The 27,286-nt window shown below is 46.9% G+C and overlaps 1 protein-coding gene across 2 annotated transcripts in view; it reads right to left on the bottom strand.

Annotated features, from left to right (window-relative positions):
- The window catches only part of LOC130111413 (SH2 domain-containing adapter protein F-like), a 144,429-nt gene that overhangs the window by 26,412 nt on the left and 90,731 nt on the right, over window positions 1-27,286 (bottom strand). The window contains exons 3-4 of one of the 2 annotated variants that reach the window (XM_056278595.1): window positions 19,034-19,252; window positions 17,185-17,283 (exon numbers count right to left, since the gene is read on the bottom strand). In XM_056278595.1, the coding sequence (XP_056134570.1) occupies window positions 17,185-17,283; window positions 19,034-19,252 (318 nt within the window). The remainder of the gene's footprint in view (window positions 1-17,184; window positions 17,284-19,033; window positions 19,253-27,286) is intronic. The other variant, XM_056278596.1, reaches the window with a different exon arrangement.

The raw sequence follows: 27,286 nt of genomic DNA, 5'->3' as shown, positions 1-27,286 counted from the left end.
ATCTCTACTGCAAATGTGGCCCAGATCACCAGAGGAAGGAGAGAAGGGCAGGGAGGAGAGAGGACAAAAGCAATAGAGACAAAAAGTGAAAACAGCGAAGAGGAACGGAGAAAGAGAGAGAGACAAAGACAGACAGAGAGACAGAGAGAGGGAGAGGGAGGCAGGGAGAGAGATTAAGGGATGAGAAAGAGATACATGAGAGGAAAGAAGGGAAAAAAGGGAAGTGACAAAGAGTGAGAAAGAGAGGAGGTAGGATGAATAAGTGAGAGAGAAGAGCAGAGTGAGGATAGTAAAAAAACACACACAGCAGAGGACAGCTGGTTATACAGTGGTCCCAGAATCATCACCAGCGAAGGACTAAAAAGAGGAAGGAACAATGAAGAACTGAAAAAGAAGTGAAGTTAGTTAGTTTGAAGTCACAAGTTATCGCCGATCTGACTATATCTACTCAACTTTTTACCCAGAGACTTTCCATCTTCCACCTGGGACCGGATCTGAGTAGCTTTACCTCGCTTTGAGAGCCAGACTCATTCAAAAACAATAGTGCGCTAATCATGAGCGGATCCACCCGACACCAAGACGGACTTCTTCTTCTTCCGGCTTGATCCCCGTTTCCCAGCGGTCGCCACAGCGGATTTGACAGTTTCCATCGGTACCCTGTGAGGGCACAGCACCGATGGCGGTCTCGCCAATCCGCATAATGATTTGGCAAAATGTTTACGTCGGATGCCCTTCCTTGACACAACCACTAACCCTATGGACACCAAGACGGACTATGAATCTCAAATCATAGAAATCAACGGGGGGGGGGGGGGGACACCAGGGGCTTTAGCCTGTAGCACCCTGTACTGTTTTAGAGCAACTCTATTCAAGAAACACTGCCGAGGCTTCAAACAGCAGAATGATAAATGTAAGCACCCTGGAGCTAAACCATGTAAGTCAGATACATACAGTAACACGTACTCTGCAGTTATTGTCCACAGTGAGCGAAAGAAAAGCCTTGGGCCCTGCATAATAACATAAACAGCAAAGTAGATGATCTTCTTAACGGGAACAACCCTCAGAGCAATCCATCCTGGCGGTGGACGCTCCCCAGACCTAACCCCTTAAATAATGTATGGGTCATGTCCAGACAGGGGCATTACCAGGGTAAATCAAATGCCGGCGCAATGGCGTTATTTTTCACTGAGGGTGGACCACTTGTTAAATAGCGTAGGAGATAATAAATAGGAGGATGAGGAGAGTAATGTTTGTTTGTTTTGCCATCCATAAGAAAGTTTTAGCATTGTGGGATCCAGGCTAATGAAGAAAAATAGCGTGGCTGTCGCAGCCGTGTGTACTGTACAAGGTGTGTGTGTGTGTGTGTGTGGTGGTGGTGGTGGGTGGGGGGGGGGGTTACAGCTAAAGATGACATGTTGCCTGTCAGACTCAATGCTGTGCAGCAACTGTAAATAAACAGACAGCCTTGGTGTTTTGTTTCATAACAGACGATCCTCACTGGCCTCTAGGCAAAGAGAAATCTTGACCACGGAATCAGATCTCGCTGGGGGCGCCTGTCCGTTCAAGGGTTTCCATTAAAAATGGGACACCCTCAAATGAAACAGAACTAAAATGAAGAAAACAACTACATCCTCTAAAATATGACATATTCTACACATTAAGAGCCAAACATCTCATCTCATCTCATCGCCAGCTGCTTCTCCGGGGTCGGGTCGTGGTGGCGGCAAGCTAAGTAGGGCACGCCAGACGTCCCTCTCCCCAGCAACGCCCTCCAGCCCCTCCTGGGGGATCCCAAGGCGTTCCCAGAACAGACTGGAAATGTAGTCCCTACAGCGAGTTCTGGGTCTACCCCGGGGTCTCCTCCCAATTGGACGTGCCCGGAAAACCTCCAAAGGAAGGCGCCCAGGAGGCATCCTAATCAGATGCCCGAAGCACCTCAACTGGCTCCTTTCGACATGAAGGAGCAGCGGCTGTAAGAGCCAAACAACTTATTTATAAATCCAATAACACCCAGTTGTCAGTCAAACCTTGAACAGGTCATAAAGGTCTATGGTGCCCTCAAGGAGAACCTTGTATCCAGAGTCACTTACCCACCTGAAGTGACTAAGTGTGACTTCTGCCATCTGAAAAAGAAAAAAATATTTTGTTGACCGCCATTAGCATGTCACTGGCTTTCATCAGCTGGTATACGGGGTGCTTTTTAGGGAGAGGATGTACAAAACATTATGGACTTGTCCATCTTCAGCCTGCAAGGAACCGAGGCTGGTTGGTGAAGGATATGCTAATGAGAAGTAATATATGGGGGATAGATGATGGGGGAAACCAGATAATATTCAATCTGACAAGCAATTAAACAGGTGTGTCTGTGGTGTCAGGGTGCTAAACTAGAGGGAAGTGGTGGTAAGGAGGCGCTCCCTCCTAGTGATTCTGACAGGCCAGATGACTACCCTGTGCATGAGAGATGCTCTCTTAATTTTGGAAGCCAGCAGGGGAAAAAGAGTCGTGGTCCTCAAGGACTGGAGTTGGAGAGAGACAGTAAGGTTGAGCCAAGGTCAGAAAACAATATGATAAGACAACTTCCTTCCCTCCAGAGTCGAGTAGGGGACTTTTAACCAATGAATTTAAAAGCCCAATTCTCATTTCACATTGCAGATTAGCGTGTAATTGTTTGGGAAGCAGACGGCTGCCTGCACTTTAAAGCGAAGCTCTTAGGGTGAGGAGGCGAATTGGGCAAATGTGGCTAAGATTAGCTTGGTTGCACAGCTGAATAATGGCATTCGGCACTCTGGAAATTAGGGTAAACTGATTCAACAGGCATGTGTGGTACTTTTTTTAAACGCTTGGGCAACCGGTTTCTCCCTCACCTTATTATGTATTCCAAAATGCTGTCAGCATGAAGGCCTTGTCTGGCCCTACATGCCATGTTGTTGCATGGACGAGTGCATGTTAGAGACTTGTGGAGTTGCTCTGCAAGGGTCTCTGTTTATGAACTTCCTGAGCAGGGGAACGGATATGTTGATATTGTTGTTGATATTGTTAACCCCGTTGATATGTTTATTCCACCTCCAGACCAAGGTGACAAGGTGATATTCACTATTATTTACTACCACACCCTTTTGTGGCACTGATCTATATGTCACCATTCCTGATGGTTTCATCCACATATCAATGTGTGTTATATGAAAACCCAAACACACACACATACACAAAGAGTTACCAATGAACCTGATAATATTGAATTATAGATGCTAGACTGCTCTTTTGGTGATTGAAGGAGAATATTGGACGGGCCAGGGCATTCACACTCGGATGTCGCGAGTAATGTACTTTTCTCTCAGTTGTCCTGTCATTCGATTATATAATATATTGGCTCTTTCACATCTTGCTAATTTTATACAATTTCAGATACAGTTGAACGTCACCACACGTGCTATAATCATAATTATTATTATTATTATCATTACCCATGTGCATCTGCCTGACAAGTACTCAGCCTAACCTCGCCTAAAAGACATCTGTCCCAATTAGACACTCCACTCTCAAAGAAGAAAAAACAAAACTAGGTCAAAACCTGGTTCTGTGTATGGGCAATTTTCAAAATTGTGGCCAATTTGTTACAGGGATAGTCAGCGGTAGTGTCTATAATGTGAATTCCTGGATATTAAAGGTTCATCTGCAATTTTCTCTAGTGGTCCCAGTAATATTTGTTGTTAAAGTGTACTGAAGTAGGGGGTTGTCTATTCCGTTGCCTACTAACAAAGGGATCGATTGTTCAAATCCCCGTGTTAACTCCAGTTTGGTCGGACGTCCCTAAAGACACAATTGGCCATGTCTGTGGGTGGGAAGCCGGATGTGGGTATGTGTCCTGGTTGCTGCACTAGCACCTCCTCTGGTCAGTCGGGGCAGGGCACCTGTTCAGGGGGGGAGGGAGAACTGGAGAGAGTAGCATGATCCTCCCACGTGCTACGTCCCCCTGGTGAAACTCCTCAGTGTCAGGTGAAAAGTGGCTGGTGACTCCACATGTGTCAGAGGAGGCACGTGGTAGTCTGCAGCCCTCCCCGGTCGGCAGAGGGGGTGGAGCAGAGATCAGGATGGCTCGGAAGAGTAGGGTAATTGGCCGGATACAATTGGGGCGAAAAGGGGGGAGGGGGGTCAAACATTTTTTTAGAAGTGTTCTGAAATAGTATATCACATGACATGGCTAAGCTACATTCAAGCACAAAAAAAGAAAAAGAAAAAAAGGATGTTTGATTTGAAAGAGAACTAAATTTAATTGTATGAATACCTATTCTAATTATCTGTTAACCCCCCTTCCGCTTTCATCTGTTTCTATCTGCAGGTGTCTCTTTCATTTTTCTAAGACTCACTCTGCATTGACAGGCGAATTCAGAAAGAACAGGTTGCGGCTGCAGATAGCACCATGAATTTGCTCTCTTGGATAGTGAAAAAAGACATCTGTCCCAATTAGACACTCCAATCTCAAAGAAGAAAAAACAAAACTAGGTCAAAACCTGGTTCTGTGTATGGGCAATTTTCAAAATTGTGGCCAATTTGTTACAGGGATAGTCAGTGGTAGTGTCTATAATGTGAATTCCTGGATATTAAAGGTTCATCTGCAATTTTCTGTAGTGTTCCCAGTAATATTTGTTGTTAAAGTGTACTGAAGTAGGGGGTTGTCTATTCCATTGCCTACTAACAAAGGGATCAGTGGTTCAAATCCCCGTGTTACCTCCAGTTTGACATGGCTAAGCTACATTCAAATACAAAAAAAAAAGAAAAAGAAAAAAAGAATGTTTGATTTGAAAGAGAACTAAATTTAATTGTATGAATACCTATTCTAACTATCTGTTAACCCCCCTTCCTCTTTCATCTGTTTCTATCTGCAGGTGTCTCTTTCATTTTTCTAAGACTCACTCTGCATTGACAGGCGAATTCAGAAAGAAAAGGTTGCGGCTGCAGATAGCACCATGAATTTGCTCTCTTGGATAGTGAAAAAAATTTTTTTTTGGATATGTGGGATATGTGTTTTTGTAGTTTTGTAGTTTCTGTAGTTTGGATATATGTGTCCTTGTAGTTTGGATATGTGTTTTTGTCTTTGAGTTGCACTGCTGTGGGCTGGAAGAAATTATATTTTGTTTCATTTCATGTATGCAAGTGCATGCAATGAAATGACAAATAAATATTCCCGGATCCTTAATTGTGCATCACTTGCAACTGTTATCTGCCCAATCTCAAGGTCCAGTTCACAAAAGGGTATTGTGTTAATGATATTACAGCGCAAACACGTCCAGAAAGTTTTGCAGCTGAGCGCAACTCGCCCTTGTTTTGCGTCAGATTGCAATGTGGCAAAGTGTAAATGGTGGCTTTGCGCCAAGATCACAGTATGCAGGCTCAACGTCATCCTGGAAGTATAGCAAGAACTGTTTGACCTGACAACCTGGAGCTACAAATGATTTCAGTTTCACTTAAATCAATAAGCGATATTCTCCTTCGAAATATTCATTCACAAGCACGCCTGGCACGATGATGCCTTCGCCTGGCTATAATCACTACCGCCATGATCACTCGAAAGTCGGTTACCACCAATTCTCTGAACACGCTAATAATTTTCACTCTGAGTGCAGCTATTAGCGCTGGTGTTTGTGGATTGGCATTATTTTTGCAATGAGGCTCATTTGCATAGAAAGGGGTCAATTTTGCGCCAAATTTATGTATATCACCTAATTTAAATACGTGCAAATAGTAGCATCGGAGCACTGAGGGTATTTGCTTAGCAGCGCAGTTAGGGGTGCATTTCACCCTATGCGGGTGCTTACAAAATCCCACAGTTTCTTTTTGTCTTATTTGTGCAGGTTGACCTTTTGTGAATTCGCCAGTTTGTCAGAGTGATTGTTATTTGGGGTGTTTTAACTGTGCGCTTTCCCTCGTGCCTCTCGGCGCTTGGACGACCAATCATGTAAATTCAGTGACGTTGTTGGTCACCTGATCCAGCGGCCCAATCGTGTCAAACTGATCACTCAGTCAGTCACTCTAACCATGATCACTCAGTCAGCCAGGGACATTTGTGCTTGCAGGGCTGGCCCGCTGGGTGGGGTCCAGCCAAAAACAGCAATAAGAAGTTCTTGAGGAAGTACTGAATTTTGGTGTTCGACATTCATTATTTGTGAGCGAAGTAAGCACACATCCAGTCATGTTTTCTCCCCCATCACCTTCAGCAGAGGCAGACTGGACATTACTTCATGCTGAGTCTGGCTGCAATTACACCAATATGCCAGTTTTCATTGACAAAATCCACAGTTCATAATAGCACACAACACATCCTGTTGACATACACATAGAGGGAGAGAGGTAAGGAAGGCAGGAGACTGAATCCTGGTGGAGGAATTCAATTTTAAATCAACAAAGCTTCCGTCAGTCCAATTAACTGCAAAACTGGCCTTGCCAGAACTTGTCAGGCCGTAGGAGAGGAAAACCAGTGGCTAATAGGAAAAAAATTACAAAAAAAGAGCTTAACATGTAATTCACATGTCGTGGCAGCTTGGTGATTCTGGCATTCTGGCAAGATGTCACCTGCAAGGCGCGCCCAAGCCCAGTTTAAAAACCCTTCTGGCGGTGGACGTTCTGTAGGCTCGAGTCTATTTACACAGCAGCAGGCTAGCTAGGTGTGTGTGGTTGTCTCGCTACATGCTGACATTTTAGCTCATCACAAGAACAAGAGAGGCTACGAACTCTAAAGAAAGTTCTATATATTTGCGTTTCCCTCTATTTGTTCCGTTAGGAGCTGGTGTATTTTTAAAGCCAGGTATTTGTTTATCCCAGGCTTTTCAATAGCCTGTGGCACTTCATCACGGCAAACAACAGAGCTGCAACATAAATCACCAGTCACACTCTTTACCCCCACCAACACCATTTGATTTAGTTCTGCTTAATTTGGTCGGATAATTGCATGAATATTCAAAACAAGATTGCAATGTTTATGCGGCATATTATGAGCCGAACTGCTCCAAAAACACAAAACAGCCTCTTCGAGAGATGTGTCTGTGCCAGCACCCATATCATTACTGATAAGTGTGCAATTCTTCACACAGACAGAAATGCCAACTCATAATTCATCCTTTTACCTATTTCTCACATTATACACAACTATCTTTCAAAGCACAGATCTGTCACGGAGACCTTATGGCGACGTTGAAAAAATAAAGTAAGCCAGTAATTCGGGGAAGAAAGTTGACAACAGGTCCTTTTTTCTTGTTGTTCTGCTCAGCGAGAGTGAAGGGAGTTTGGCCAGAAACGGCTAGCCAGCAGGAGGTACCGTGGGGACCTGCAGGCTGACAGAGCACTGGTTCCGTACTGGGCTCGGAAGGGAAGATGGGGAGCCTGCGGGGCTGTTTTGTGTGTGGCCAATGTGTGTGAGTGTAGATAAGAGCCGCCGCTTTGAAGGCTGAGTGAAGGGCGGCAGGGCACATTTGAGACTCATGAAAGAGGGCTGTCAGGAAGGTTATCAGCGGCTGCTGCGGCAGGGGCCAGGAGGACAAGGCAAAGCTGTGGAGTGACAGCCAGCGAACTGGGTCGGCCAACTGGAGAGAGGCATGAGAACCGTCCACGCTAGCCGCGCCACAGCCAGTTTTAACCATCATACGAAAAGTCATTACAGGTGTGTAAGTGAAATCATTTATTCAATAGCGGATATAAAAGCGGAGCCTCAGACTCAAAGGTCATTAAAGCCCTTCAAGTTTAATTAAAAAACCATAAAGTGGTGTCTTGCTACTCAAGACCTTGCTCTGACAGAGCATCCCCTTATCTCCAGTGTTAAGTGATTGGCGTCGCTCTCGCTCAGAGCCAAGAGACTGGAGCTAACAGCTAGTAATACGGCGGCAAGGAAATAAAGTAACACTGGTTGCCAATGCCGCTCTTGCCAACAGGCGGCTAAGACTTCTAATGGCAGCCCGTCTGTTTGTATGCGTAAGAATGTGGTATGTATAGTTAGATCCCCCACGTCCCACGTTTACGCCAATTAGTCTAAATGAACGTACACGTCCATGCTCTCACGCTCTCTCACAGATATGCAAATGCAGATACGCAAAAGGCCCCCTCCTGTGGTCAAATTCTAATGCATCATCCGCTCTGCGCATCACCCGTCTCATCCATCACCTACTCAAACCCTGGAGAAAGACGCGGAGGGAGTGGCGTGTGTGTGGGATGTGTGAGGGGGGGGGCGGGGGTGTACAAGAGAATGAGTGATTAACCGAACCGCAAGTACACAGCCCCCAAACACCCTAACAAGGCAGCACATTTACATTCCATTGCATACCTGTCGGGAGATAGCCCAACAGTGAGTAATAACACGGGACCAAATGTTGTGAGGAGGCGAGGAGGCAGACGGGCCTCTCGTGATAGGGACAGCGGTGCAGAGGGCCGCTGGAGAGAAATTACTCCACTCTCCTTCCCCTGTCATTAATGAAGACAAATTGTCCTTTGGGCGACATTACCATGTTATACCATCGAGGGAGGAGGAAGGTAGCACTTGATCCCTCTTTTAATACCCATGACCACTGCTTATGAGATTGTGCCTCTTTCTTTGTTATCATGCAGTACTCCTTCTTTGCAGACACGTCACATTTATATGCGGTGTTGGAGGATTAACACTGGAAACTTGATGTACTGGGGACACCCAGAGAAAATCTCAATTGCAACAGATCTCAGCAAAAAGTATCTTTACATACAAATAGCTCAAATATCTCAGGGGTGTCCGGGCAGCATAGCGGTCTATTCCGTTGCCTACCAACATGGGGATCGCTGGTTCGAATCCCCGTGTTACCCCCGGCTTGGTGGGGCGTACCTAGACACAATTTGCCGTGTCTGTAGGGCAGGAAGCCGGATGTGGGTATGTGTCCTGGTTGCTGCACTAGCGCCTCCTTTGGTTGGTCAGGGCACCTGTTTGGGGGGGGAGACTGGTGGGAATAGCATGATCCTCCCATGCGCTACATCCCCCTGGCGAAACTCCTCTCTGTCAGGTGAAAAGAAGCAGCTGGCGAGTCCACATGTATTAGAGGAGGCATGTGGTAGCCTGCAGCCCTCCCTGGATCGGCAGAGGGGGTGGAGCAGCGACTGGGACGGCTCAGAGAGCGGGGTGGTTGGCCAGGTACAATTGGGGAGAATAAGGGGGAACGATTTTTTTTTTTTAAAAAGAGAAAAGTCCTGAGCATCCTATAACTACATGTTACTTAGCAACAGGGTAGGTTAGTGAGGACACTAGCTGGCTTGGAGAAATTGCATCTTGAAAATGAACAACAAACAAAGGGCTTTTTTTCTCCTTCCAACTATTTGAGAAAATTAGGTATTTCAAAAGCTGAGTGAAATCAGCTGTTTTTTCCCCCTCACCTTCAAACGTATTTAAAAAGCGGCTGTAGACAACTTTTCAAGTGCCCCTCTGCCCCCCGCCCCGAGCCCCGAGTTTTCTAGTGTTTTCATTATTTGTACTGCTGTCGGGAAGACAATCAGATTGCTTTCTGTTTATTAGCAGCCTGGCTACTGTCCAAAGCAAGAAACAACAGTCTGAATCCCAATTTGCACCATGATGAAGGCCGAGTAAAACATCTGGTGGTATTAAGTAGTAGGCAGTTGGTGTTACTTACTGATCCAGAAGAAAGAAAGCCAACTGAATGTGGGTTTGGAACCCTCTCAAGTCCCGGCTGTTGTATCGAACTCCGTTTCCCCGTCGAGATCCGTTTCTCCCTAGCCGGAGTTCGATACAACACCGGGATGCTGGATTAACCTTAACTTAACCTCAGCCTAACCTTAACCTAACGCTTACCTTAATCTAATCGTAACCGATAGTTAACCTGTTTCCATGCCAATGCTTTCATCTGACTTTGGGGAGACAGATCTCAATGGGGGAAACAGAGTTTGACACAACACCGGAGCTGGCTCCTTGAGTGAATGCCTGTCTGAGGTTCATATTTGTTGTACCTCTGTTTCTGTCACTCTCCCTCTTCGCCTTCTTTGCCTCCTCCGTCAACAGGGTTCTTTTTCTCTTGCCGCGTAGAGTTTCCACTGTCACTTCGGTTGTTCAACCGTCTGTCATCTCCGCTACTGGGATAGCTACCGGTGACTACCCTGGGGAGGGGGGGAGGGGGGGGCGCTATCCTCTTCCTATTTTGGTTGCTCAATGGTTGACGCACTTCCTTTGTGCTGTAAATTGAGCCTTAATTTTTCCACAAGATCATACCTGGTGGCAGACAGAATTGCATAGTGAACGGGCGTCCAGGTGGCATAGTGGTCTACTCCGTACTAGTCTACTCGCCGGTTCGAGTCCCTGTGTTACCTCCAGCTTGGTCAGCCGTCCCTACAGACACAATTGGCTGTGTCTGCAAGTGGGAAGCTGGATGTGGGCATGTGTCCTGGTCGCTGGTCTATAGCCATTACAGTGTGCAATCAACATTTACTTCATACTAAGTTAAAAGTCTGTGTGTGTGTGTGTGTGTGTGTGTGTGTGTGTGTGTGTGTGTGTGTGTGTGTGTATGTGTGTGTGTATGTGTGTGTGATGGCCTGTCCAGGGTGTCTCCCCGCCTGCTGCCCAGTGACTGCTGGGATAGGCTGGGATAGCATCCCTGCGAGCCTGAGAGCAAGATAAGCGGTTTGGATAATGGATGGATGGACGGATGGACGGATGGATGGATGGATGGATGGATGGATGGATGGATGGATGGATGGGTGGATGGATGGATGGGTGGATGGACGGATGGGAGTTAAACCAAGAAACTTTTCTACTGCCACTTTAAATGGCAGGCAGACAGGTACAAAGATATTTTTAAAAGAATGGAAAACTATCAAACAAACCTTTTAGGAGCCAGGCCCAAGAGGGACAGCTACACTTTCCAGAAAATAAAGACAAAACAAATGAATACATGAAAGGTGAGAGTGACATCAAAGTGCTGGTTCGAGCTCCTTCTGTGCCAAAGGGAAATGATTTCAGAAGTTGAAAATACTTTTAAGGGAGCATTTTTGATGTTAAAGGTTAATTTCAATGAAAAGGGGGGGGGGAAAATCAGCCATCTGGTTGGCGTAGAGCCATTTTTTGGTTTATATTAGTGTTCTTACATAGCTAAACTTGGGGTTTCAGATATATTTTTTTCATTTTTTTAATGATGTATAATTATAATCTCTGCCAAATGGAGGCAGATTGGTGTTGTCTTTGGATTGGGTGAAATTTGTGATTTTTCTTCAATTACAAATTTACGACTCAATCATTGGTTAATTAGTGTTCTACCTTTCACAGTTCAACCCAGCATGTCCCCCCAACATGCTCTCAAGTTGTCTGCCACGTGTCCTCCACGTCTCTAGCGTACTACCAGCAAGTCACTCACAGTGGGCCTCATTCACTAATGTGTGTAGAAATGTTATTGCTTTACGCACAAAATAAGTGTGCACACAAAATTACCACAGAATTCATGACACCTGTGCACCGGCCAATTTTGTTGTTACCACCGTGTGTACATTAAATCAAAACCATTGTAAATTGACAGGTGCATGTGCACTACTTCCAATTAGCATACCGCCATGCCCCCATTTCTTTATATAAGGAAACACGTTTGCCTGGAGATGTATCATGGAGAAAGCAGTGACATTGCTGGAAAAAGAAAGAAGCCCCTAAAGACAAAAAGAAAAAGTATTTCACCAGTGAAGAAGTTGAAATCATGGTGCTGGATATAGAAGCCAGAAGAGGCACACTCTTCTGTAGTGTTTCCTCTGGAGTGACAATGGTTAAAAAAATTAGGCTTGGGCTGCAATATCCTCCAGCAAGGCTAGCTGTGCTATCTTAACACTTGCTTGAAGGTGAATCAGAATCCTTGCTATACCCTGCAGCCTTTTAATACTTGTAATAGGTTAGCAGTTAACCAGGTGCACTCTGGCTACATAGGCACACATTGATGGCACTAGAAATTGGTGGTAGTCGCCAATTATTATCGGCCTAGTCAATAAAAACAATGAAAACCAAAACTGTTCCCCCCCCCTTTTTTTCTCCCCAATTGTGCTTGGCCAATTACCCCACTTTTCTGAGCCGTCCTGGTCGCTTGCTGCTCCACCCCCTCTGCCAATCCAGGAGGGCTGCAGACTACCACACGCCTCCTCCGATACACGTGGAATCGCCAGCCGCTTCTTTTCACCTGACAGTGAGGAGTTTCGCCAGGGGGACGTAGCACATGGGAGGATCACGCTATTCCTCCCAGTTCTCCCTCCCACCCGAATAGGCACCCCGACCAACCTGAGGAGGCGCTAGTGCAGCGATCAGAACACATACCCACATCCGGCTTCCCACCTGCAGACACGGCCAATTTTGTCTGCAGGGACGCCCGACCAAGCCAAGGCAACACGGGGACTCAAACCGGCAATCCCCGTGTTGGTTGGCAACGGAATAGACCGCTACGCTACCCGAGCGCCCCAAAGCTGCAACATTTTAATATGGAAATGCTCATATACTCCATTGTAAGCTAGGACTGAGGACACCCAGGTTTTATAGTTGAATATTTTAATTATGACAGTAATTGATGAGGATGAAAAGGTGTCAGTTTGATGGTTATTAAATACATTTGGCCACAGCATTTTAAATGTAGTCTGTTAAAGCCTTTCTTTTTTAATTAATATGGTTTTAACATGCTATGCATTTGGTTAAAAGGTTTCTACATTTTCTACATCTACATTTTCTACGTTTACATTTTCTAAGACAGCGGAGCCGTCATCATTTGTGCGTACACATGGTGTGAGGCAGCTCTAAATGTATTAACAGAGTAAGAACCAATTCAGTCACAACAATGTTGATGAATCCCAGATTTGTGCTTAAAACGTTTGTATGAACAGTTTAAGCACAGATTTGTGCATATGAACTGCTTGTGAACGAGACCCAATAAACAACCAGGCTGTACTAGCTAGTTCAATAAAAGTGTAACTAGCTCTGCAACTATACTAGATGTGTGTCACCTGAGTCTCAATATTGAGTTTACATAAAAATTCCCAACCCGGACATAGTATGGCATATATGGGTCTCTTGTAATGGAAAACACTGGACTGATCGGTTTGACCCAGATGCCTTTGCAGTGCCCATTTCCAGCCAGAGGAATTGCATTCAGAATTTTTCTCAGCGCTACACTGGATTTCCCAAATAAGTTGTGTGAACCTGATGTAAGACACCAGCACAGCACAGTGAATTTGCTCTGAATTTCACTACACTCAGCCTCTACTGTGTTCATTTATGAAACAAGCATCAGCATAGAGCCACTGTTATCTACACCGCCCTGCAGCACACACTACGTGACTTAGCCCACCAGCCCACCTAACCGATGTAATTGCTACTGTAATTTCATACTTAGGTCGCCACAGTCGAATAACACAAGACTGTGCACTTTCAAATTTATATTTGCCCCCAAATCGTAGGGGTGTGCACTAACACTTTTTTTTTTTTTTTTTTGCTTTTTCTCCCCCATTGTACTTGACCAATTACCCCACTCTTCTGAGCCGTCTCGGTCGCTGCTCCACCCCCTCTGCCGATTCAGAGGAGAGCTGCAGACTACTACCACATGCCTCCTCCAATACATGTGGAGTCGCCAGCCGCTTCTTTACACCTGACAGTGAGGAGTTTCACCAGGGGGACGTAGTGCGTGGGAGGATCACGCTATTCCCCCCAGTCCCACCCCCCTCCAAACAGGTGCCCCGACCGACCAGAGGAGGCGCTAGTGCAGCGGCCAGCACACATACCCACATCCGGCTTCCCACCTGCAGACACAGCCAATTGTTTCTGTAGGGACGCCCGACCAAACCGGAGGTAACACGCGGATCCGAACCGGCGATCCCCGTGTTGGTAGGCAACGGAATAGACTGCCACGCTACCCGAGCACCTAGTAACATCCATTTTTAATAACTGCACCTTTTCTTTTTAGCTAGATCTGCCGTCTACAAGCTGCTCATGCACCGTTCCAGTGATTGATTTGCTGTCAACTTGCCAATCAAAACTCTGTTGTGGGAAAAAAGAAATCGACATTCCCACTCTTATCGAGAACATGGATAGATGAGGTGCATGAAATGTATTTATTCAATGCAAACACCAGCCAAAGCATGTTGTACTGATTTATTGCGCAATCAGTGAGTTTTTCCGAGTGACTTTCGAATGAATTAATGGGTCTTTAACCACTTTTCCCATGAGCCGACCAAACGAATCCGACTTCAGGCTCGGTAGACAGCTGACAGTTTATAACAACGCCCATGTTACACCTTTCTGGATTAGGTAGAAAAGTCGGTTGCCGGTGCCGTCAGACTAACCCTCAAAAACTCTGATTAATAGGGGCAGCACAGGAGCATATAGTATATTGGCTGCACTGGGAGTTCATGGAAACCATCTGTATGTTAATATTTTTTTGTGCTGATAGAGGTAGTTTCATCAAGTGGTTGTGATAATCATAAAGTGTGCGTCACATATCCTGCTTTTTTTTTTGTTGTATTTTCAGCACAAAATGTGGTCGGGCAGTTCTTCCCCCCTGAGAGTTATAGGGGCACATTCAAAGTCAGCATAGCATTGAAGCTGAAAGTACGGCGGGGAAAAGAATAGCGGGAGAGGTGGGGTTTATGTTGAGACAGTCATCCATACTAATTAAATATCAAGGCGTTAAATTAAATTAAATAACAGCCCCCTAAAAAAACCCTTTGACAGGGAGACAAAATAGGAAGAAACCTCAGGGAGAGCAACAGAGGAGAGATCTCTCTCCCAAGACGAACAACGTGCAGTGGTTGTTGTTTGTACACAATTTACACAATACAACATTGAAAGAGGATAACAGAATTACAATGGAATTTTAAGATATATGAAGAGTTATGGCGCTGTGATGGCCTGGCGGCCTGTCCAGGGTGTCTCCTGGCCTGCTGCCCAATGACTGCTGGAATAGGCTCCAGCATCCCCGTGACCCTGAGAGCAGGATGAGCAGTTTAGATAATGGACGGATGGATGGATGGAAGAAACTAAAGGAGTGATTTGCGACAGAAGGGCACCAGCCAGAGTGAAAAGGAAGGTTTGCAAGACAGGAGTGAGACCAGCTATGCTGTACAATTTGGAGATGGTGGCAATGATGAAAAGACAGGAGGCGGAGCTGGAGGTGGCAGAGCTGAAGATGCTAAGATTTTCATTGGGAGTGATGAAGAAGGACAGGATGAGGAACGAGTATATTAGAGGGACCGCTCAGGTTGGTAGGTTTGGAGACAAAGCAAGAGAGGCAAGCTCGAGATGGTTTGGACATGTGTGGAGGAGAGATGCTGGATATATTGGGGGAATGATGCTGAATATGGAGTTGCCAGGGAAGAGGGAAAGAGGAAGGCCGAGGAGGAGGTTTAAGGATGTGGTGAGGGAGGACATGCAGGTGGCTGGTGTGACAGAGGAAGATTTAGAGGACAGGAAGAGATGGAAATGGATGATCAGCTGTGGCGACCCCTAATGGGAGAAGTCAAAAGTAGTAATAGTAATAGTAGTAGTAGCAGTAGTAGCAGTAGCAGTAGCAGTAGTAGTAGTAGTCCATACTAAATGAGGGTGTTAAGTCTGAATTTAAGTAGAAAGAAAGTACAGGAGGTACATTTCTGATGTGGACAGAAAGCTGATTGAAAGATCAGAGACCTGGGTACAGACCCTAGCCTGTGCAGCTTAAATAGCAAAGGGTTTCAGACCTGGCGAGAGCTGGAACTTTATGTCTCTTTTTTTTTGGGATGGGGGGTTCCCCCCCTTTTTTCTCCTCAATTGTACTTAGCCAATTACCCCACTCTTCCAAGCCGTCCTGGTCGCTGCTCCACCCCCTCGGCCAATCCGGGGAGGGCTGAAGACTACCACATGCCTCCTCCGATACATGTGGAGTCGCCAGTTGCTTCTTTTCACCTGACAGTGAGGAGTTTCGCCAGGGGGACGTAGCGTGGGAGGGTCACGCTGTTCCCCCCAGTTTCCCCTCCTCCCTGAACAGGTACCCTGACCGACCAGAGGAGGCGTTAGTGCAGCGACCAGGACACATACCCACATCCGGCTTCCAACCCGCAGACACGGCCAATTGTGTCTGTAGGGACGCCCGACCAAGCCGGAGGTAATACGGGGATTCGAACCGGCGATCCCCGTGTTGGTAGGCAACGGAACTGACCACTACACTACCCAGATGCCCACTTTTATGTCTCTTGATCATCAAGGTATCTCCAGTCAAGGCGGCCCATGGCTAGTTTCACACATGCTGGCAAGAAAAAAAAAAGTGGGACAAGCCTGTGTTGACAAATCTGTTTTTGACAGACTGTCAAGAGAGAAGTTTGCTCTTTTCTCTCCCCGACTCACTCTCTTCCGGCTAGACAGAAACTGCTCCTTGAGTGGAACATAAAACGGGATGAAAAACCTGGAATAAAATCAAAGCCTGTCCTGAAACACAGCAGTCCCCTTTAAAAGAAGACTCCTTCAGGACACGTATGTCTCCTCTTGCCACGGCAGTCACCGCACTGACATCAGATGGAAATTCAATTAATCATCATCAAAAGGGGTGAAAATGTGTGTGCGTGTGTGTGTGTGTGTGCTCGGGGAGCGGCGGGGTTGAGAGAATGGCGTGTTGGTAAACAGCATCCTTAACGAACTCTTGAGTGCGGCAAAAAAATAATGAGGGGAAGAAGCTTGTGATTAAGAATACAGCATCCCTTATTTAACTTATCACTGGAGAAGACAAACCACACTTGTTCCCATTAAGACCTCAGTTCCTACGTCACATGATGTGGTCTAAAGTGAAATATGAACAGGAAAAAAAAGCAAGGAGAAAGGAAATGGGCGACACGCACAAATGATTTGTGCATGCACACGTTAAAGGTTGACTCAGGCAGATGATTTGAACACCTCCCAACCCCCCATAAGTAAGAACTGCCCTCAAAGGGTAATTTTCTGCATCCAAATACGAGAGAAATCCAGATTTGCTGATAATAAGCGACTGATATGTCGCTAATACCTATGAGTCAAAGTGCCAGACAACCGGGAAGTTCGGCCCGCTGGAGACCGAGTTCCTACAGGACTCAAGTCATGACACCCCCTCCCGGCTCAGACACTGGTGTCGGGCTCTAACATCTCTACGGTACATACAGACAGACAGACACAAAAAGATAGTCCACCCCCTTGGCCCCGCTTTCCAATGGTACCTGTGAGGGGTTTAGAAGTGCAGTCCTTCCTTCTGTTGGGAACAGATCCAGTGCCACTTACAGAGCCCTCGTAGCTAATGCAGTCATAACAAAGCAGAGCTGTTCAAGGATGAAAAAAAAGGAAAAATATAAAGAGAGAAGGAGCGATGAAGAATAGAGTTTGTCTTTTGAGGATTTAAAGTATTTTCATATCTGTGAAATATCTGATGATTTGCTTCGGTGCTGCTTTTTTTTTCTTCTCAAGTTCGAGACGATATTGCAAAGCAATATTGTGTATTTTTCGAGGAACAGCCCTGTTGAATGTTATGGCTGTTTTAGCCGTGCTGATGCTCTCAAAACAAAGCTGACATCCCTCTCTCTCTCACCCCCCTCTTACATGTGTACACACACACACACCAGAATAACAGAGACTACCTGCAACTACATGCAACTGCACAGCCATTGATACCCCATTAACCGGCACAGATGTCCTCAGAGTTTAGACACACAGCGCTAGAGAGAAAACAGCGAACAGCAGACCAGACAACCTCGAACCTGCGTGCCATGCTCTCGTGGAGGGGGGAAAAAAGGAGAAAGAGTGAACAGAGCCTTTGTGGCAGCAGTGAAAACATTGAAACCTGACAGAAACCATATTCGCATTCATTAGTGCAGGAGAAAAGAGCGCTCTAGGTTAGTTGGACGAGAGAGAGAGAGAGAGAGAGAGAGAGAGAGAGAGAGAGAGAGAGAGAGAGAGAGAGAGAGAGAGAAAGTCTAGGCGTTAGGTGACAGCCAGCCGTGTTAAGGGCCTGTAACGCAAACACCACAGTCGCCTTCTAAAACCCAGTCACACCACACCTTATTTACTCCCTTCAAATAATTCATCATCCGGGTGGTTGATGAGGGCTGATCGTTTGTTTGAAAGGGACAAACTGTAAAAGGTTTAGTTTTATTGTACCCGTCCAATTACCCCACTCTCCTGAGCCGTCCCGGTCGCTGCTCCAACCCCTCTGCCCATCCGGGGGAGGGCTGCAGACTACCAAATGTGTAAAAACCCAGTCCAGAAACTAAAAACCCTAACCGTGTCTTCACCCCATCCATGTATTAAACCAGCTGATTTGGGAAACTACTCAGTGCAATCTAATGTTTTAGTACATGGGTGGAGTAAAGACACGGTTAGGGTTTTTCCTTTCTGGACCGGGTTTTTATGCCTCTGCAGACTACCACATGCCTCCTCGGATACAGGTGGAGTCGCCAGCCGCTCCTTTTCACCTGACAGTGAGGAGTTTCGCCAGGGGGATGTAGCATGTGGGAGGATCACGCTAGTGCAGCGACCAGGACACATACCCACATCCGGCTTCCCACCCGCAGACACAGCCAATTGTGTCTGTAGGGATGCCCGACCAAGCCGGAGGTAACACGGGGATTCGAACCGGCGAGCCCCGTGTTGGTAGGCAACGGAATAGACCGCTACGCCACCCAGACGCCCCCTAGGTTTCATTTTCTGATGTCACTGAAGACTGCTGAACATTACTTAGGATGGGTAAGGAAAGACAAAAACAGATCATTTTGATTTCACCAGTCAAACTCATATCACCACAATCAAATCAAGTACAGCAAATGAATTTCAGATTGCGTCTTGAGGAAAGGTGCAGAATCGATTGAGAACAGCAACACAATTATTATCTACTCCCCCGCCCCCACCCCGCAAAACATTTCCTCAGAGTTTGCAACATTTTATTGCATTATTTACGCTATCCTCACTGCAAGTCGTGTCAGGGACAGTTTTTAATTTAGTTAGCTCTTACAATTTCTTGCCGGGGTATAAAAATGTCTGTTGAATCTACTTGGTGCCACATACTGGCTGTCATACCTGCGAAGGCCTTGGAGATCCTCTCCTTCTTCCACTCCCAGGGCTGGTCGTACTCCTCCGGGGGCCGCTCATCATCCTGGGGCAGTCGGCTTTCTCGGGGGCAGCAGGAACGCTCGGCGTCCGGGTCGCCTCCGTTCTCAGCTGGTTCGTATGGCGTGTCATACAGGGGCAGCTGCCTCACCGACCCCTCCTTAGACGCTCGCCCACTTGTTCGGATCTCTGAAAATAAATGAAAGCCGCTTTATTTGACATTTTATTCTTACAATCAATTTGTTCTCTGCATTTTTTGGGGAGATTTTTCCCCCTTTTTCTCCCCAATAGCCAATCAACCCGCTCTTCCGAGCCGTCCCGGTCGCTACTACACCCCCTCTGCTGATCCGGGGAGGGCTGCAGACTACCACACGCCTCCTCCGATACATGGGGAGTCGCCAGCCGCGTCTTTTCACCTGACAGTGAGGAGTTTTGCCAGGAGGACGTAGCGTGTGGGAGGATCACGCTATTCCCCCCAGTTCCCCCTCCTCCCTGAACAGGCGCGCTGACCGACCAGAGGAGGCGCTAGTGCAGCGAGCAGGACACATACCCACATCTGGCTCCCCACCCACAGACACGGCCAATTGTGTCTGTAGGGATGGCTGACCAAGCCGGAGGCAACATGGGGATTTGAACCAGAGATCCCCATGTTGGCAGGCAACAGAATAGACTCCTGGGCTACCAGGACGCATATTCTCTGCATTTCACCCATCCTATTGTATAGGAGCAGTGGGCGGATGCAGCACCCGGGGACCGACTCCAGTTCTTCTTTCCATTGCCTTGCTCAGGGGCACAGACAGGAGTATTAACCCTAACATGCATGTCTGTTTGATGGTGGGAGGAAACCGGAGCACCCGGAGGAAACCCAGGCAGACAATGCAAATTCCACACAGAGAGGACCCGGGACGGCCTGGGGTTCGAACCCAGGACCTTCTTGCTGTGAGACAACAGTACTAACCACTGGGCCACCGTGCCACCAAAAAAGATGTGTTGATGTTTACGGAAAGCAACAGCTTGTATAGGATGGGACGAATACATTGGTATACATTTGAAACAGTCGAGCAGCACCTGGCGGGCTCACTTTCTGTATATGTGTCGGGTTCCACTGTGTGATTTATGCAACGATCAATGACAGATGTCACCTAAGGTATGTTATGGTTTCTAACAGGGCTGGGTGAGGATTCGATTCGATTCAAAATTGCAATTCTAAGCCATGACGATTTTAATATTGTAGCTTTTATCATAAATTGCAACGGTGGAGCACAATTAACAGACGCTGTGAGGAGGCTTGATGAGTCCTACACCTCAGATAACTTGAAAATGAATTGTTCAAAAGTTGACTCAGAGGAGCGCGCTGATGTTTCAAGCTTTTGTAATACATGGAGATTAAAATTGAAAAAAATATATATACATTTTCTTTGAATTAATTGCACATTTCACATTTTACTGTTGATAAGAAGAGATGGGAGCCGTTAAAATCACAGTACCAATCACAAAATACATGACACCATGATATTTGAAATTAATGCAATATTCGTCGAATCTGCACTAAAATATCGCTGTCATATTGGATCAGGAATTACCTGCTGATTCCCAGCCCTTGTGTCTAATGTGTGATTTAAACAAATTTGCATTACTCATTATTTGGATTTAAAATATCATCTGAAGGACTACTACTGCTAGAACTGCTATTACCACTAATGCTGCTTGCATGGTTTTTGGCAACGCAGACTAAATGGGGGGATTTGTTCTGTAGAAATACATCAAGCGAGATGTGTCTATGTGACTGGAGCAGTAATAATATGAAAACTCTACACTTGTCTGCTCGTTAGTTAGCCAAACACATGCCCGCTGCGGCACTGCCTTAGGGCAGGGAGAGTCACGCCTGAGACATCATAGTTGTTTGTTACAGCTGGGTGAATTTTAATTAAACTGTAAATACCTGCTAAAAACAATTAGCGAGACTTGGCAGCACCTAAGTTATTGTGAAAGGCAGCTACAGACACTAAATCATGTAGCCGAGGTCCACAGATGTCTCAGGAACTCCAAGTTTACGCAGAGCACTCTCTCGACATCAAACCTCAAATATAAATCTCCTACTAATAACCCCGAACTAATAACTACGTCGCTCGAGTTTGGAGAGTTTAGTGAATAGTGAGGGGGGGATGAAAGCTAGCTGGCTGCTAAACGGATGGTGGTGGGTGGGTGGGTGGGGGGGGGCAGGAAACAAGGGCTCAAACAAGGGGAGAGGGGCACGAGGGCCACAGCGCCTGCAACAGCGCCTGGTACAACCTGACTGACTGGTGCCTGAACACCACAGCTATAAACAGCCCGGCCTGGGGCGGCACATGGCTGCCGTGTCAAGAGGACGAAGGAGAAAACAGAACACACTTCCCTGCCAATATCGGCTTCCCCGTCAAATGCATCTCTCTCCGTCTTCAAATCACATTTAGCGGCGGGCAGAACAATAAAGAGGAGAAAACACATGGCTATTAGGATGCACGATGCCCGTCTATCGTCCGCGGGCATCTCCCCGTTTTTACGTTTTCTGGACAATGTCGGATTTTCTCTGTTACTTTTCAATTAATGAAGAAATAGAATTGCCGCAGGGGTCTTTCCCCCCCCCCCCCCCACATAAAACAGATATTTACCAATACTGTGGTTATATTCTTGTAACACTCAGCTTCATGTTCAGCAAAGTGTCTTCCTTGGTAGGAAGAGCAGGCTTTGCCAAAATAAAAGCTTCCTTTTTCTAAGCTATCGGCGAAACAACATACTGAAATTATTTTGCACAAAGGTGGTTGAAACACCGGAAAGGTGCCTACTGGTGAGTGCTAACATCACAAGAAGGGGATCAAATGGACGGGGTCCGTCATCCTTCCCAAGGTGGTACCTTTCAGTGTTGTAGTTTTTGCAAAGATAAAATGCAACATCTAAACAACTTATTATTGAAACACAGCAGTTTGCAGTGTTAAGAAGTGAAGGTCATTCTCATTGACAAAGGGACGTATTCCCAAATTTCTGATGGGCTGTATGCAGCAGCGCGGTCGCCTCACAGCAAGAAGGTCCTGGGTTCGAGCCCCGGGGTAGTCCAACCTTGGGGGTCGTCCAAGGTCGTCCTCTGTGTGGAGTTTGCATGTTCTCCCCGTGTCTGCATGGGTTTCCTCCCACAGTCCAAAGACATGTAGGTTAGGTGAATCAGGCATACTGAATTGTCCCTAGGTGTGAATGTGTGAGTGTGTCTATGTGTTGGCCCTGTGATGGCCTTGTGGCCTGTCCAGGGTGTCTCCCCGCCTGCCGCCCAATGACTGCTGGGATAGGCTCCAGCCTCCCCGTGACCAGGATAAGCGGTTTGGATAATGGATGGATGGATAATGGATGGATGGATGGATGCAGCAGACACAGAAAACAGTGCCACTGTGGTCCCTCTTTATTGACATCATAAACGGGAGAGGAATGACACAGATGGAAGAAGAAGAGAAAAAAAATCGGAGGAATTGATTTAAGCTCCTGACAGTTTACCGAGATGTTTCGATCAACAAGGTGTTGGGGGATGAATATCCTGTTGGCAAAAAAGGCTTCCATAAAACGTTGGCGGGGCTGCTCCAGCACATTGATTTTTTTTCTTTCTCCTTTTCCATCTGCGCTTCAATTCTGCTTTTATTGTGCAGCCAGCCTACTCTTGGTTGGTTGTGCACTTTTCTACTCTCCGTCTGAAAGAGTAAAAAAAAGCCCTGATTTCCAATGAGGCATCATGCCCTTGAGAGCCCTCCCTTCCCACTCCTTCCATAAAGCCGCCCACCGCAGCCCCCCCCCCATCTCCTACTTGTATAAAGTTGTTAGCAGCCAGCTCCCCTCCTCCTGGGCCACATGAAGCTGTTAGCGGCCAGCTCCACCATAGAAATCCAATGTGAAGAGAATGAAATATTATGCCACACCACTGCATAATTGCCTCTCAGCCCAAGGGAGCTCTTGCGGAAAAATGAGCAATGCGTTGAGCCTAATGGAGCTACCCGGAGAAGGAGGGGAGGGGGTGAGGTGAGGCTGCCAGATCCTGTTTCACGGCGTAATTCTGCATAAAGCAAACTCACCTTCTTTGATCTCTCTGATCTCGCTGCTAAAAGACTTAGCGTTGTGCGATTCTGCGAGGTCAGGGCATACCTCCCTCGCACAAGAGCAAACAGTCGGGAGGGAGGGAGGGAGGGCGAAAGAAGCGGCAGCAGCAGGAGAGGAGGAGAACATTAATGGCGGCATAGGGAGTAAATCTCACTATAAGGGCACTTAAAGAGGCGATCTGGCCTGAATAAAACGCCGTGGCAGATTACGACTCCCTGCCAGCTCCTAGGAACAGGACCGTGGTTGTGAGAGGAACTGGGAGGGGTGTGCGGCACGGCCCTTCTGACACACTGGTGTCTTGATGTTCTCCCAGCAGGACCTGTATTGTTCTCCCTCCTTTTGACTCCCTTTCACTTATTCCTTCCTTCCTTCCTCCCCGCTTCCCTTCCTTCCGATCTTCCTTTCGTTCCATCGGCCCTTGTAGAGGCATGTTTGGTAAACTGGGTGGGGACAACATATGTCTGGGCAGATTACAGTGATTGGCTTGCCATCAAGACTGCAACTTGTTACACAGCTGCAGTCTGTCTCCCCCCGTGACCTCTCCCCTCTATTTAGGGTTAGAGGTCAGACACCACACCCTCCCCTTGATGTGCCTTGCCCCCCCCTCCCCGGATGACAGAGTTCCTTTCCAGATGCTTCATTGGAGTTGCGGACCACCCCCTCCCACATGCATCTGTTTAGCCCACTTGCAAGAAAGAAAAAGGTTCCTTCAGGACAAAGGGGCACACTGCTGAGAGCAGACTTACATATAGAGTGATTTAAGGCTGATGAGAAAAGACCCTGACAATGGACACACACACACAAAAAAAATTAACTCTAGTCAAAGCCAGTTGAATATAGCCTTGTGAATGTGAACCGGGAATCAATGAAAGAGAGGGAGCAAGCTGTGAAACAAGTGACACATCCTGCCTTTACCACATATTTCTCTAGTTCATGAACCACAAGGATTAATCCAATATGAGTGAGAGAAAGACATTTCTTGCCGTAAATCCGTGGAGGTCACCGTCCCACTTACTATTGGAAGGGCCCTGCGGGCATATTAACATGGCGGTGTACCGGAGCCAGAGTGCTCTGAATTAAATCAGAGACATTATTTGCAATCACCCCGACAAGCAGATACTGCAGCACGTGGCTGACCTGTTAACCCGCCCAACCTCCATCATCCAGACTCTTGCTTGCTTAGCTTACCTTTTCTACGTCGCCAACAAGTAACACGGGATGATTTTGCAAGAATGAGCTTAAATTGAATTTACAATCCTTAAGATTGTCAGGGAAAGTCCTCCTCAAAAGCGAGCATCTAAAATGAGCAACTGCAACAGCATTCATGATCGTAATTAGCATCACATTCAAAAATCATATTTGTGGTTTATCTGTTGTCTTTAATATGACAGAAATAGAAAGCATAATAAAAGAACGTGTTTGCATGTAAATCTTTGGGATTGCAACTCGATGACCAGCAACCAGGGCTTAGCCGCTAAAGGAAAGCTTAAGTTTGAATATCTAAGTGAGGACAAAAGGGCAAAATTATCTGCAAGTTTCCGTCTCTCTGGTTGACTGCCACCCAAGTACACAACAGAGCTGGAGATCATTTGTAGCTACAAAGTGCCTGCAGGGGCACAGTGAATCTATCCGGATTTGATGGAAGGGGATCTCGAGAGCACTAGTGAAGGATTAAATGTGATTGACTTTACACACCAGGAAACCAATGGCTAGAAAATACCCAGGCTTTGAGGATTTTCTTACTTTGCTCCAAGTAATTCTTCCAGAAATCCGAGCCTACTTAGCCTATATCATTTACTAATTTGGTGGGTCACTGCCGAGTGTTATTTTCCTGTAGCGCATTCAAACCACTAGCTTGTACGCCAAAACTCACAAGACAGCTGGCCGACGACGTCTAACACACGATAAATTAACTACAGGGGCCATAAGTGAGCTTGGTGGTAGGGTGTTGGGATTAATGGTGTAATATAACAATACAATAAATGTGATCAAACATTAAAGTTATGGCTATTAATACAGAGCAGCAGAAGCAAAGAAAAGGGCCATGTGTGTTTTGGTATGGGGCTGTTTAAAAATGTTCATGGAAAAAGTATTTCCATAAACCAGGGCGTCTGGGTAGCATAGCGGTCTGTTCCGTTGCCTACCAACACAGAGATCCCAGTTCAAATCCCCGTGTTACATCTGGCTTGGTCCCTACAGACACAATTGGCCATGTCTGCGGGTGGGAAGCCAGATCTGGGTATGTGTCCTGGTCGCTGCACTAGCGTCTCCTCTGGTCGGTCGGGGTGCCTGTTCGGGGGGGATAGTATGATCCTCCCATGCGCCACATCCCCCTGGCGAAACTCCTCACTGTCAGGTGAGAAGAAGCAGCTGGCGACTCCACATGTGTCGGAGGAGGCATGTGGCAGTCTGCAGCCCTCCCCGGGTCGGAAGAGGGGGTGGGGCAACGACTGGGACAGCTTGGAAGAGTGGGTAATTGGCTGAATACAACTGGGGAGAAAAGGGGGGGGGGACACAAAAAAAAAGTATTCCCATAAACCTAGTTACCTGTGAGGAAACATGCAGCTGAGCTCAGCTAACAACAACGAGTCGTGTTTGAGGGGCTGATTAGCAAAGCCACCGTGCCAACCTGCAATCCGTTTTGACTGCCGAGGTCTGTGAGCAGCCAGTAGGGTCTATCCTACAGTGACACTCGGGGCATTGGGCTATCTGCGACCACCCCGAGGTACACCGCGTGTCAGTCAGAGAGCTGGCTGACAATTGTCAGTGTTTGCTCCCTGACCCGTGACAGCCCACTGCTGAGAGCCACTCAGCTCAGTGTGCAGCGAGGAGCGCCTGGCCCGCTGGGAGCGTCTCAGTGGCTGCTCCTCCCCACAGACCTGCAGGAGAGCGGCCGAGATAGGGAAAGACAAAACAACCCTGTCCGGCTTCGTGCTCACACCCCATCGCAACCCAATTTCAATATCATTTCCATGTCTGATAGTATTTGGAAACAAAAGTAGCAAAAACAAAAGAATAATTGTGTGTGTGTGTGTGTGTGTGTGTGTGTGTGTGTGTGTGTGTGTGTGTGTGTGTGTGTGTGTGTGTGTGTCTGTCTATCAGGGCCCCACAGATGGAACAAACGGAGCATACTATCCTTCTCACTCTAACTCTGTGCTGCTGGCTCCCGGAGTACCCGGGTTGGCGGGTACTCTAACTCAGGCATCTGGACTCCCACCACATGAACATACTAGCTACCAATGGAAAGACCCGAGAGCGGATTGAAACAGTTCTTAAAAGCCCCGTTTTAATTTGGTCCAGAGGGGGGGAGATTATTTCGGCAGCTGCCACGCTGTTTGCAGCATTTGGTTTTTCATTATAAACATGTATTCCTTTGGGCCGAAACGTGAATGACACAGAGTGACAGGCACGGCCCGTCTGAGAGAGCGAAGCCGTGATTGTTAGCATATGTCACGGACTCTCTTCTCTATATTTAAAATGCTAAATCAGACACCTGAAACTACACTTAGTTGTGCAGAAAAGAAAATATGTGATCACCGAGAAACGTCGCCTGCGGTGCAATAAAATAAATGGTTCTTCACACAGCTGGCGCTGCATTGTAGCAAGATGCTAATACACCGTTTTTAGCATAAAATAATTATAGGAAGGTAATATTAGAGTCAGTTAAGTGGAGAATATTGCTGGCAGTTACAAATAATATCCTACCCTGAGCGATTGTGGGTGTGTGTATTTGCTGTTCGCCCCCCAGATGGCCCGGGGGGATAGATGCTGAAGAGTGTCTTTCTGCCCCGTATGCACTGACATGTATATGGATTCATTCCCTCACTGCACCGCTGGCTGAGGGAGAGCCCAGGGGATGAGATGCAGAAAACAAGAGAGAGGAGGGGGACGGAAAAAGTGGGCAGGACAGAGGACACAGGCAGACGGAAGAGACAAGACACTAACAAGAACAGCAGAGACATACAGAGCGACAAGAGAAAGGGTGGAAATGAGAATCGGAAGGCTAAAATAGAGAATTAGAGAAAAGCGGATGATGGAAGTCAGTGAGACAGGGAGAGAGAGAGACTGGGACGGGGGGTCAGAGAGAGACTGACAGAGACAGACACA

This window comes from Lampris incognitus, chromosome 4, assembly GCF_029633865.1.
Source record: "Lampris incognitus isolate fLamInc1 chromosome 4, fLamInc1.hap2, whole genome shotgun sequence".
Taxonomy (NCBI): domain Eukaryota; kingdom Metazoa; phylum Chordata; class Actinopteri; order Lampriformes; family Lampridae; genus Lampris; species Lampris incognitus.
This window is presented reverse-complemented; position numbering and strand designations above follow the sequence as displayed.